Source organism: Miscanthus floridulus, chromosome 10 (assembly GCF_019320115.1).
Source record: "Miscanthus floridulus cultivar M001 chromosome 10, ASM1932011v1, whole genome shotgun sequence".
Lineage (NCBI taxonomy): Eukaryota > Viridiplantae > Streptophyta > Magnoliopsida > Poales > Poaceae > Miscanthus > Miscanthus floridulus.
The window spans coordinates 57894024-57906721 of NC_089589.1; the positions used below are offsets into that span (position 1 = coordinate 57894024).

The 12698-nt window shown below is 60.4% G+C and overlaps 1 protein-coding gene across 3 annotated transcripts; it reads left to right on the top strand.

The window, feature by feature from the left end:
* Positions 1–278: 278 nt before the first annotated feature.
* On the top strand, positions 279–2812 carry LOC136484718 (zinc-finger homeodomain protein 4-like). 3 transcript variants are annotated; one of them, XM_066481661.1, is made up of 2 exons: positions 279–404; positions 1424–2812. In XM_066481661.1, exon 2 carries the CDS (start codon positions 1526–1528, stop codon positions 2684–2686), a length of 1161 nt encoding a protein of 386 aa, XP_066337758.1. In that variant the 5' UTR covers positions 279–404; positions 1424–1525; the 3' UTR covers positions 2687–2812. The 3 variants fall into 3 exon arrangements, with proteins under 3 accessions (XP_066337758.1, XP_066337757.1, XP_066337756.1); XM_066481660.1 differs by lacking the exon at positions 279–404 and adding an exon at positions 601–890; XM_066481659.1 differs by lacking the exon at positions 279–404 and having other exon boundaries at positions 1385–2812.
* Positions 2813–12698: the final 9886 nt, after the last annotated feature.

A 12698-nucleotide genomic window follows, 5' to 3' on the forward strand; every position in this document is an offset into this window, starting at 1 on the left:
TCTCTCTCCTCTCCTCTCCCTGACAGGCCACTGAGCCTCCTCCCTCACCCCCCCCCCCCCCCCCCCCCCCCCCCCCCCCCTCTCTATCTCATCCATCTTCTCTCTGAAATAAGCTTGAATATCTGACAGTGCAAGCAAAGCAAAGCAAGCACCAAACACTAATATTTCTCTTCATAAAATTCCTACCAGAAACAGAAGAAGTACAGAACCATCTTCCATGAGTGCGTCTCCTCCTCTTTCCTGTCTCCGGCTTTCTTTCTTTTATCGCCCACATGACAGCAGCTAGTTAGCGTGCCCTAGCGAGCGAGGCCGCTAGTCACCTCACTGCAATGGTGGAAGCTGCAAAGGCTGAAGGCCTTGCCCCCTGCTCCTTGGTCCTCTCGATTAGCCCTTGACGCAACAAGGTTGGTTGGCTTTTTGTCTCTTGGTCTCTCTCTCTCTCTCACCACCCCCGCCCCCCCCCCCCCCCCCCCCCCCCCCCCCCCTTCTCTCCTCCTCCTCCACTACTGTTCAGACAGAGAGAGCACAGAGCAGCCTGCTAGTGGAAAACCCCCTTGTAGTCTTGTGGCGTCCCAGACCCATCACACACACACAAGCAAACACTGCGCTAGGCTTAAACACAAAACATCTGCAGCAGCATGAGAGCTCCTCCTCCTCCATAGCTTCTTCTTCTAGTCTTTGCTGTGCTGTGTCTCGTTCAAGGCGAGGAGAGAGAGGTGGTGTGTTGTAAGCCTAGGATTTAAGAGAGATAGAGAGAGGTCAAAGGCTGGTCCATAGCCCATGCTCACATACATCTAGTAACCAGTAAGGGTAGAAGCAGTATATCAGTAGCCAGTAAATACTTGGAGCCAAGTAACCAGGAGATCAAAGTAACCCAGTGCTGCCTTTTGGTAAGAACAGCCTCACTGTTCCTCTTTCCATCTTTCTTCCACTATAGCCACCGAGCGAGTAGCTTCTCCTTCCTTCCTCCCTTGCTTCCAACTTGTATGTATTATTGTGTGCATTGCATTGCATGGGGAAGGGCCCAAGAAAGTAGTAGCAGAAGAAGAAGCTGGCAAGATAGATATGTAGCATAGGACATGGCAGCAAGCACAGATAACAATATGCATTATTCTATGGCCTCATAATTTAGCAGCTTGCTTACCACCTCCATCCATCCTGGGGTTTGCAAATTGCAACTAGTAGTATCTTGTTGATAAGGTCCCAAGATCCCCACCAAGCACCTCACCTCAGCACCCTTTTTGTTCACTCACTCTCTCTCTCTCCTTTAGTGCCTTCTGTCTGTGTTGAGAGTCCCAAGAAGCACTGAGAATTTTGTTGCATCTACTACCCTTGAGACTAGAGAGTGAGGGGAAGGAGCTCTCGGCGCCATTGGCCTTTTCTTGCTTGCTCTCTCATCATGGTTTCCAATGTGCCGCTGCAGAGAAGGCCAGAAGCACCAGCAGCGTCAGCGTCAGCAAGAAGCATCTTCTCTCTGGAGCGGCGCCGCCGAGAAGAGGACGACGGATCAGGACCAGGAGGAGGCATGGATCTTTCTGGCACGCAGGGCGAGCTCGCGATCCCAATGCACGCCAACGTCGCGTCGCCCTACGGAGGCGGCGGCGTCGGCGGCCATGTCCTGCAGCAGCTGCACGGCCGTGACCACGGCAGCAACAACAATGGCCAGCAGTCTCCGGCGGCGGCGGCGCTGACGCCGTCGCCGCCTGCCGCGGCGGAGGAGACGGAGAGCTCCGGGAAGAAGCGCGGGCCGGCGGCCGGCGGCATTGGCGGGGGCAGCTCCGCGGTGAAGTACCGGGAGTGCCTCAAGAACCACGCGGCGGCCATCGGCGGGAACGCCACCGACGGGTGCGGCGAGTTCATGCCCAGCGGCGAGGAGGGCTCGCTGGAGGCGCTCAAGTGCTCCGCCTGCGGCTGCCACCGCAATTTCCACCGCAAGGAGGTGGACGGCGACGACGACGACGACATTTACGGCGCCGCCGACGGCTTCAGCGGCCTCGGCCTCGGCCTCGGGCACGGGCACGGCCACCGCGCCGCTCGCCGCCTCCTGGCCCCCGCCATGGCGCACCCGCACCACACGAGCGGCGGCGGGCTCCTGATCTCCGGTGCCGACCCCTACGGCGCCTACGCGGCTGCGCGCGCTCTCCCCCCGGCGCTTCCGCCGCCGCCGGGGCACGGGCACGCCCACCACCACCAGTACGTGATGCCTCTGAACATGATGCACACCTCGGAGTCCGACGAGATGGAGGGCGGCGGCGGCGCGGTCGCGGGCGGAGGCGGCGACGCGGCGCGCGGCGGCAGCGGCGGCGGGTCTTCGTCGTCCAGGAAGCGGTTCCGCACCAAGTTCACCCCGGAGCAGAAGGCGCGCATGCTGGAGTTCGCGGAGCGCGTGGGGTGGCGCCTCCAGCGGCTGGACGACGGCATGGTGCAGGCCTTCTGCCAGGAAATCGGCGTGAAGCGGCGCGTGCTCAAGGTGTGGATGCACAACAACAAGCACAACCTCGCCAACAAGCGCCTGGAGGCCTCGCCGGCGGCGCAGGAGCAGCAGGCGATGGCGGGCATGGCGTCGCCGCCGCAGCACATGCCTCTGCAGATGCCCGCTGGAGTCATGCCGCCGCCGCCGGCGCAGGCCGGGCCGTCCTGCCACCGCGGCGGTCCCGGGTCCCCGCTGCCGCTCAAGCTCGAGTGACCGACCGACCGTCGGGTCGGACCGTGCCGCCTTACAACCTGACAAAGAAGAGGAAGAAGAAGAAGAAGAAGAAGAGGGCCATGGTGGTCAGGTGGTGGCCGTTGATCCGTCCTGGTAGGTAACCTAGCAAGCTAGCAGACCAGCCGACCGACCGACCGCATCGATGGCCATTTCACTGTTCCATTAATCCATTGCATACCGTCGTCGTCCAAGCAGGGAGAGAAGTGGTGATGAACTTCTTGAAACAACAAAACGAACAAGTCAAGGTTATTATCGTCTTTTTTCTTCTTCTTTTTTTCTCTGTGTTTGTTTCTTTGTAGGGAGCAAGCATGCATGCATGCATGATAGTAGTAGCTGATCTCAACTGGACTGGACTTGGATTTCCTTCAAATTTTCCTTTTGTTTTCTGGTGATGGAGAGAATTAAATATCCTACTAGTAGGATCACTCATTTATGTTATTTATTAGTATTCGTTTTCTTAGCTGCTAGTACTGTTAGAATCGACCTCTGACTTTGAATCCTTTTAAATTTCATTGTTTGATTGAATATTGGGGGGGTGAAGAAGGAGAAGGGCCATGTTTAGTTAGGCCCCGAATCGGCGCCGCCAAAATTTCGTGGCACTGTAGATTACTGTAGCGTTTTGTTTGTATTTGGTAATAATTGTCCAATTGTTGACTAATTAGGCTCAAAATGTTCGTCTCGCAAAGTACAACCAAATTGTGTAATTAGTTTTTGATTTCGTCAACATTTAGTACTCCATGCATGTACCGCAAGTTTGATGTGACAGGAAATCTTCTTTTTGCATAGTACCAAAGTTTGGATTTGGTGGGAACTAAACATGGCCAAGGATTGAGGTGTGTCGTTATGGAAAACATCTTTTCGTTGAGTTGTGTGCCGAGGTTTTGGAATGGTGTGCGTGCATGATGGCATGACGCGGCAGAGCGAGGGTTGTGATTGAGATGCAGCAGGCAGCAGCCAGCAGGGGTGCATGTGCTTGGCTTTCAGGATCACTGTTTGCTCTTGGCTCTGATCCATGCTGATCACTGCCTCGATATGATCCATGCTTAATCCATCTGCATCTGCTGTCGGCGCTATTAAGACGCCTCTCGATCCCATATGACTAACTGAGTTTGCCGGTTGTTGCTTAGCCTTCTGCGTGTTTGCATCCCATGGTTTAACATTTAGATTACTTTAGCTCACTTGTATGGTCTAGCATATCGATAACTTTTTTTTACGCGGGTCGTTTCGCTGAAAAGACAAGCTAAAAAGTACCGTGCGCTGATTTGTTGTTACAGAAAAACACTATTACTTCGCTGAAAAAGTACGGCTGAAAAGACAAGTGAACAGTAAACAACACTTTAGACTATGTGTTTGGAGTCTTAATAAGAGCTAAAATGATCTATAGTTTAGCGACTCAAATTTAGACCATGGGTTCTAAATAAGATCTAAGAGCCCGTTTGGTCGGGCTCCGAGCGGCTCCGGCTCCTCTGACGCCTCCCATGTTCATCTCCTGTAGCGACACTGTTCACCGGAGCCATTTTTCTCTCTCCTCCTTTCCTCTCTCACTGACAGCGCCGGAGCCAGAGAAGCTCGTTTTTTTGGCTCCTCCGGCTCCGGCTCCTGCGCGCTACAGTTGCGCTACAGTGTAGGAGCCAGAGCCGGCGGGAGCCCGACCAAACGCGCCCTAAGACTAGTCGTTACTTCTATACTATTTGGACTGTTTCAATCTCATATGACTAACTGTTAGTGTACCAGTAGTTCGTAAGTCTAATACTAATTGTTACTTCTGTACTATTTTGATATATGAGTGTGGGGGTATGGCCTCCGGTATCCACAAGACAAGACATGGGCCGCATCATCAGAGGTGGCTCAGCCCACAAGATCAAGGCGTGCACAGCGCTGCTCGGCGTGCACCACAAGATATTGTATAGTACCAAATAGGCTACTTTCCTTGTAACCCTACGCCTCCAGGGTATATAAGGAGAGGCAGGGGTCCCCTAGTGGACACGATCAATATATCTCAATGCAATACATCAGAACACAGGATGTAGGTATTACGTCATATTGACGGCCGAACCTGTCTAAATCTTGTGTCTTGGTGTTTGTATTACCATCTCGCTCACCTTTACGACAAATCTACCATCGTGGGATACCCCTCGGTGGACTGCCGAGCATCTTTGGTCGATAGTTGGCGCGTCAGGTAGGGGTGTGCGCTTGATCCATGGCGAGCCAGATAGACCTCAAATCAACATCGTGTTCTCGTCATCAATCTCGTGGAGATCCATGCCGGTCCACGACAACGATTCATCGCTGGCTACATCAGCCCCCGCGACAGTAGATCCGATCTCGAAACCACCTCTGAGATCATCTTCACCAACAACTCACCGCCCGCCAGGTGCTCGCCGTCAACGCCGACCAGATAACGCCATACGTCTTCGACCAGACATTCTGTCTAAAGCTAAGTCACGCTTTAATATTCTTTTAAATATTCTCCAATCTTCGTTAATCGCCATAAAGTTTCTCCGAGCTGTTTTCTCCATATTTGCTCTCCAAACGATTTTCCGAACCCTCGAACAGTCATGTTGATGCTCGGACGCCTCCAGAGATGGCCCTGTCTCCGGCTCCTCCCTACACATGCACGAGCGTCTGCCCTCTGCGTTATGGGTGGTCGGCAGTGGCTCCTTAGCGACGCTTGTTCTCCTACACGTGCACGGGTTTCGCGCTCGACGTTGTGGACTATGGGCTAGCTAGGGCTGGAGACTCAGCTACACACTAACTAGTCGGGCGGTTTATATTAAATATAAATACATCTTCGCTCCAACTGATCGCCAAGCTACATGCGCTATTTTTTCTCCGGAGTTCATATATTTTTACATCATGTACTACCCATTCTACATATTTGTATTTCAGGATCATCGTCTAGGTGATCGGATCACCTGGTGCGTGGTCTTCTCCACCGATCAACTGGTCGGACCGCTAGGTTCATCAACTTCGTCGCCGACCAGTTGATCGGACTGTTCGCCTGTCGCTTCTACTCAATGCTCACTTCGCCGCCGACCAGTTGACCGGATTGTTCGTCGCTCATGCTTCGTCATCAGCTACGCTGGGTACTCCTTAGCGCTCGGATTCTTCGTGCTCGAAGACTAAGTGGGCACACTTCACCTTGCAGACATCGCTAGCGACGTCGGGACTCCTCGCTCCTCGGTGCTCGGACATCGCCAGCGACGCTAGGGACTCCTCCCTCCTCGGTGCTCAGACATCGCCAGCGACACCGGGGACTCCTCGCTCCTCGGTGCTCGGTCATCGCCAGCGACGTCGGGGACTCCTCGCTCCTCGGTGCTCGTTCATCGCCAGTGACACCGGGGACTCCTCGCTCCTCGGTGCTCGGTCATCGCCAGCGACGCCGAGGACTCCTCGCTCCTCGGTGTGCGTTCATCGCCAGCAACGCCGGGGACTCCTCGCTCCTCGGTGCTCAGACATCACCAGGGACGCCGGGGACTCCTCGCTCCTCAGTGCTCGGATATCGCCAGTGACGTCGGGGCTTCCTCACTCCTCGGTGCTCAGAGATCGCCGGTGACATCGGGGACTCCTCGCTCCTCGGTGCTCGGACATCGCTAGCGACGTCGGGACTCCTTGCTCCTCAATCCTCGGACATCGCCAGCGACGCTGGGAACTCCTTGCTCCTCGGTGCTCGGCCATCGCCAATGACGTCGGGGACTCCTCGCTCCACGGTGCTCAGTCATCGCCAGTGATGCCGGGGACTCCTCACTCCTCGGTGCTCGAACATTGCCAGCGACGTCGAGGACTCCTCCCTCATCGGTGATCGGACATCGCCAGCGACACCGGGGACTTCTCGCTCCTCGGTGCTCGGTCATCTCCAGCGACGCCGAGGATTCCTTGTTCCTCGGTGCTCGGACATCGCTAGGGACGCTGTGGACTCCTCGCTCCTTGGTGCTCGGATATCGCCAGCGACGTCGGGGACTCCACGCTCCTCGGTGCTCCGATATCGCCAGCGACGCCGGGGACTCCTCGCTCCTCGGTTCTCGGACATCGCCAGCGACGTCGGGACTCCTCGCTCCTCGGTGCTTGGACATCACCAGCGACGCAGAGAACTCCTCGCTCCTAGGTGCTCGGTCATCGCCAGCGACGCCGGAGACTCCTCGCTCCTTGGTGCTCGGACATCGCCAGTGACGTCCCGGACTCCTCGCTCCTCGATTCTTGGACATCGCCAGCGACACCGGGACTCCTCGCTCCTCGGTGCTTGGTCATTACCAGGGACTCTTCGATGCTCGGACATCGCCAGGGACGCCGGGGACTCCCGTTGGGGACTCCTCGCTCCTCGGTGCTCGGACATCACCAGCAACGTCGGGATTCCTCACTCCTTGGTGCTCGAACATCGTCCGCAATGCTGGGAACTCCTCGCTCCTCGGTGCTCGGCCATCTCTAGTGACGTCGGGGACTCCTCGCTCCTCGGTGCTTAGACATCGCCAGCGACGCCGGGGACTCCTCGCTCCAAGGTGCTCGGTCTTCGCTAGTGACGCCGAGGACTCCTCGCTCCTCGGTGCTCGGTCATCGCCAGGGACACCGGGACTCCTCCCTCCTCGGTGCTCGGTCATCGCCAGCGACGATGGGGACTCCTCGCTCCTCTTTCCTCGATCATCGCCAGTGACGTCGAGGACTCCTCGCTCCTCGGTGCTCAGACATCGCCAGCGACGTCGGGGACTCCTCCCTCCTCGGTGCTCGATCATCGCCAGTGACATCGAGGACTCCTCGCTTGTCGGTGCTCGGACATCGCCAGCGACGTCGGGGACTCCTCCCTCACTAGTGCTCGGACATCGCCAGCGACGTTGGGAATCCTCGCTCCTCGGTGCTCGATCATCGCCTGTGACACCGGGGACTCCTCGCTCCTCGGTGCTCGGTCATCGCCAGCGACGCCGGGGACTCCTCACTCCTCGGTGCTCAGACATCGCCAGGGACGCCGGGGACTCCTCGCTGCTCGGTGCTCAGACATCGCCAACGACATCGGGACTCCTCGCTCCTCGGTGCTCAGACATCGCCAGTGACGTCGGGCTCTCCTCGCTTCTCGGTGCTCGGTCATCACCAGCAATGCCGGGGACTCCTCGCTCCTCGGTGCTCGGTCATCGCCAGCGACATCGGGGACTCCTCGCTCCTCGATGCTCGGACATCGCCAATGACACCGGGGACTCCTCGCTCCAAGGTGCTCGGTCATCGCCAGCGACGCCGGGGACTCCTCGCTCCTCGGTGCTTGGACATCGCCAGGGACGCCGGGGGCTCCTCCCTCCTCGGTGCTCGATCATCGCCAGCGACGTCAGGGACTCCTCACTCCTTGGTGCTCGAACATCGCCAGGGACACCGGGGACTCCTCGGTCCTCGGTGCTCGGATATCGCCAGCGACGTCGGGGACTCCTCGCTCCTCGGTGCTCGGATATCGCTAGCGACACCGGGGACTCCTCCCTCCTCGGTGCTCGGACATCGCCAGCGACGCCGGGACTCCTCGCTCCTCGGTGCTCGGTCACCGCCAGGGACGTCGAGGACTCCTCACTCCTTGGTGCTCGGACATCGTCAGCGACGCCGGGGACTCCTCGCTCCTCGATGCTCGGTCATCGCCAGCGATGTTGGGGACTCCTCACTCCTTGGTGCTCGGACATCGCCAGTGATGCCGGGGACTCCTCGCTCCTCGGTGCTCCGACATCGCCAGCGACGTCGGAACTCCTCGCTCCTCGGTGCTCGGACATCGCCAGCGACGCCGAGAACTCCTCGCTCCTCGGTGCTCGGTCATCGCCAGCGACGCCGGGGACTCCTCGCTCCTTGGTGCTCGATCATCGCTAGCGACGTTGGGGACTCCTCGCTCCTCGGTGCTCGGTCATCGCCAGCGACATCGGGGACTCCTCTCTCCTCGGTGCTCGGACCTCTCCGCCTACGCTGGGCACTCCTCGGTGCTCGGACCTCGCCGCCTATGCCAAGGACTCCTCGGTGCTCGGACATCGCCGCCTACGCAGGGGACTCCTCGGTGCTCTGACCTTGCCGCCTACGCCGGGGACTCCTCGCTCCTTGGTGCTCGGACATCGCTAGCGACGTCGGGGACTCCTCACTCCTCGGTGCTCGGTCATCACCAGCGACGCCGGGGACTCCTCACTCCTTGGGCTCGATCATCGCCAGTGACGTCGAGGACTCCTCGCTCCTTGGTGCTCGGTCATCGCCAGGGACACCAGGACTCCTCCCTCCTCGGTGCTCGGTCATCGCCAGCGACGATGGGGACTCCTCGCTCCTCTTTCCTCGATCATCACCAGCGATGTCGAGGACTCCTCGCTCCTCGGTGCTCAGACATCGCCAGCGACGTCGGGGACTCCTCCCTCCTCGGTGCTCGATCATCGCCAGTGACATCGAGGACTCCTCGCTTGTCGGTGCGCGGACATCGCCAGCGACGCCGGGGACTCCTCCCTCACTAGTGCTCGGACATCGCCAGCGACGTCGGGAATCCTCGCTCCTCGGTGCTCGGTCATCGCCTGTGACGCCGGGGACTCCTCGCTCCTCGGTGCTCGGTCATCGCCAGCGACGCCGGGGACTCCTCGCTCCTCGGTGCTCAGACATCGCCAGGGACGCCGGGGACTCCTCGCTGCTCGGTGCTCGGACATCGACAACGACGTCGGGACTCCTCGCTCCTCGGTGCTCAGACATCGCCAGTGACGTCGGGCTCTCCTCGCTTCTCGGTGCTCGGTCATCACCAGCGATGCCGGGGACTCCTCGCTCCTCGGTGCTCGGTCATCACCAGCGACATCGGGGACTCCTCGCTCCTCGATGCTCGGACATTGCCAATGACACCGGGGACTCCTCGCTCCAAGGTGCTCGGTCATCGCCAGCGACGCCGGGGACTCCTCGCTCCTCGGTGCTCGGACATCGCCAGGGACGCCGGGGCCTCCTCCCTCCTCGGTGCTCGATCATCGCCAGCGACGTCAGGGACTCCTCACTCCTCGGTGCTCGAACATCGCCAGGGACATCGGGGACTCCTCGGTCCTCGGTGCTCGGATATCGCCAGCGACATCGGGGACTCCTCGCTCCTCGGTGCTCGGATATCGCTAGCGACACCGGGGACTCCTCCCTCCTCGGTGCTCGGACATCGCCAGCGACGCCGGGACTCCTCGCTCCTCGGTGCTCGGTCACCGCCAGGGACATCGGGGACTCCTCACTCCTCGGTGCTCGGACATCGTCAGGGACGCCGAGGACTCCTCGTTCCTCGGTGCTCGGTCATCGCCAGCGATGTTGGGGACTCCTCACTCCTTGGTGCTCGGACATCGCCAGCGACGCCGGGGACTCCTCGCTCCTCGATGCTCTGACATCGCCAGCGACGTCGGAACTCCTCGCTCCTCGGTGCTCGGACATCGCCAGTGACGCCGAGAACTCCTCGCTCCTCAGTGCTCGGTCATCGCCAGCGACGCCGGGGACTCCTCGCTCCTCGGTGCTCGGTCATCGCTAGCGACGTTGGGGACTCCTCGCTCTTCGGTGCTCGGTCATCGCCAGCGACGTCGGGGACTCCTCTTGCCTCGGTGCTCGGACCTCTCTGCCTACGCTGGGCACTCCTCGGTGCTCGGACCTCGCCGCCTATGCCAAGGACTCCTCGGTGCTCGGACATCGCCGCCTACGCAGGGGACTCCTCGGTGCTCGAACCTTGCCGCCTACGTCGGGGAGTCCTCGCTCCTTGGTGCTCGGACATCGCTAGCGACGCCGGGGACTCCTCGCTCCTCGGTGCTCGGTCATCACCAGCGATGCCGGGGACTCCTCGCTCCTCGGGCTCGATCATCGCCAGCGACGTCGAGGACTCCTCGCTCCTCGGTGCTCGGACATCGCCAATGACACCGGGGACTCCTTGCTTCGAGGTGCTCGGTCTTCGCTAGTGATGCTGAGGACTCCTCGCTCCTCGGTGCTCGGTCATCGTCAGGGACACCGGGGACTCCTCCCTCCTCGGTGCTCGGTCATCGCCAGCGATGATGGGGACTCCTCGCTCATCTTTCCTCGATCATCACCAGCGACGTCGAGGACTCCTCGCTCCTCGGTGCTCGAACATCGCCAGCGATATCGGTGACTCCTCCCTCCTCGGTGCTCGATCATCGCCAATGACGTCGAGGACTCCTCGCTTGTCGGTGCTAGGACATCGCCAGCGACGCTGGGGACTCCTCCCTCATTGGTGCTCGGACATCGCTAGCAACGTCGGGAATCCTCGCTCCTTGGTGCTCGGTCATCGCTAGCGACGCCGGGGACTCCTCGCTCCTCGGTGCTCGGACATCGCCAGGGACGCCGGGGACTCCTCGCTGCTCGGTGCTCGGACATCGCCAGCGACGTCGGGACTCCTCGCTCCTCGGTGCTCAGACATCGCCAGTGACGTCGGGAACTCCTCGCTTCTCGGTGCTCGGTCATCACCAGCGACGCCGGGGACTCCTCGCTCCTCGGTGCTCGGTCATCGCCAGCAACATCGGGGACTCCTCGCTCCTCGATGCTCGGACATTGCCAACGACGCCGGGGACTCCTCGTTCCTCAGTGCTCGGTCATCGCCAGCGACATTGGGGACTCCTCGCTCCTTGGTGCTCGGACATCGCCAGCGACGCCGAGGACTCCTCACTCCTCGGTGCTCAGACATCGCCAGCGACATCAGAACTCCTCGCTCCTCGGTGCTCGGACATCGCCGGCGACGCTGAGAACTCCTCGCTCCTCAATGCTCGGCCATCACCAGCGACGCCGGGGACTCCTCGCTCCTTGGTGCTTGGTCATCGCCAGCGACGTCGGGGACTCCTCGCTCCTCAGTGCTCGGTCATCGCCAGCGACGTCGGGGACTCCTCGCTCCTCTGTGCTCGGACCTCGCCGCCTATGCTGGGCACTCCTCGGTACTCGGACATTGCTGCCTATGCCAAGGACTCCTCGGTGCTCGGACATCACCGCCTACACCGAGGACTCCTCGGTGCTCGGACCTCGCCGCCTACGCCGGGGACTCATCGCTCCTTGGTGCTCGAACATCGCTAGCGACGCCGGGGACTCCTCGCTCCTCGGTGCTCGATCATCGCCAGCGACGCCGGGGACTCCTCGCTCCTCGATGCTCGGTCATCGCCAGCAACGTCGGGGACTTGTCGCTCCTCGGTGCTCGGACATCGCCAACGACCCCGGGGACTCCTCGCTCCGAGGTGCTCGGTCTTCGCTAGTGACGCCGAGGACTCCTCGCTCCTCGGTACTCGGTCATCGCTAGGGACGCCGGGGACTCCTCCCTTATCGGTGCTCGATCATCGCCAGCGACGACGGGGACTCCTCGCTCCTCTTTCCTCGATCATCGCCAGCGACGTCGAGGACTCCTCGCTCCTCGGTGCTCGAACATCACCAGCGACGTCGACGACTCCTCCCTCCTCGGTGCTCGATCATCGCTAGTGACATCGAGGACTCCTCGCTTGTCGATGCTCGGACATCGCCAGCGACGCCGGGGACTCCTCCCTCGTTGGTGCTCGGACATCGCCAGTGACGTCGGGAATCCTCGCTCCTCGATGCTCGATCATCGCTAGCGACGCCGGGGACTCCTCGCTCCTCAGTGCTCGGACATCGCCAGGGACGTCGGGGACTCCTCGCTGCTCGGTGCACGGACATCGCCAGCGATGTCGGGACTCCTCGCTCCTCGGTGCTCAGACATCGCCAGTTACGTCGGGAACTCCTCGCTTCTCGGTGCTCGGTCATCACCAGCGACGCCGGGGACTCCTCGCTCCTCGGTGCTCGGTCATCGCCAGCGACATCGGGGACTCCTCGCTCCTCAATGCTCGGACATCGCCAACAACACCGGGGACTCCTCGCTCCGAGGTGCTCAGTCATCGACAGCGACGTCGGCGACTCCTCGCTCCTCGGTGCTCGGACATCGCCAGAGACGCCGGGGGCTCCTCCCTCCTCGGTGCTCGATCATCGCCAGCGACGTCGGGGACTCCTCGCTCCTCGGTGCTCAAACATCGCCAGGGACACCGGGGAC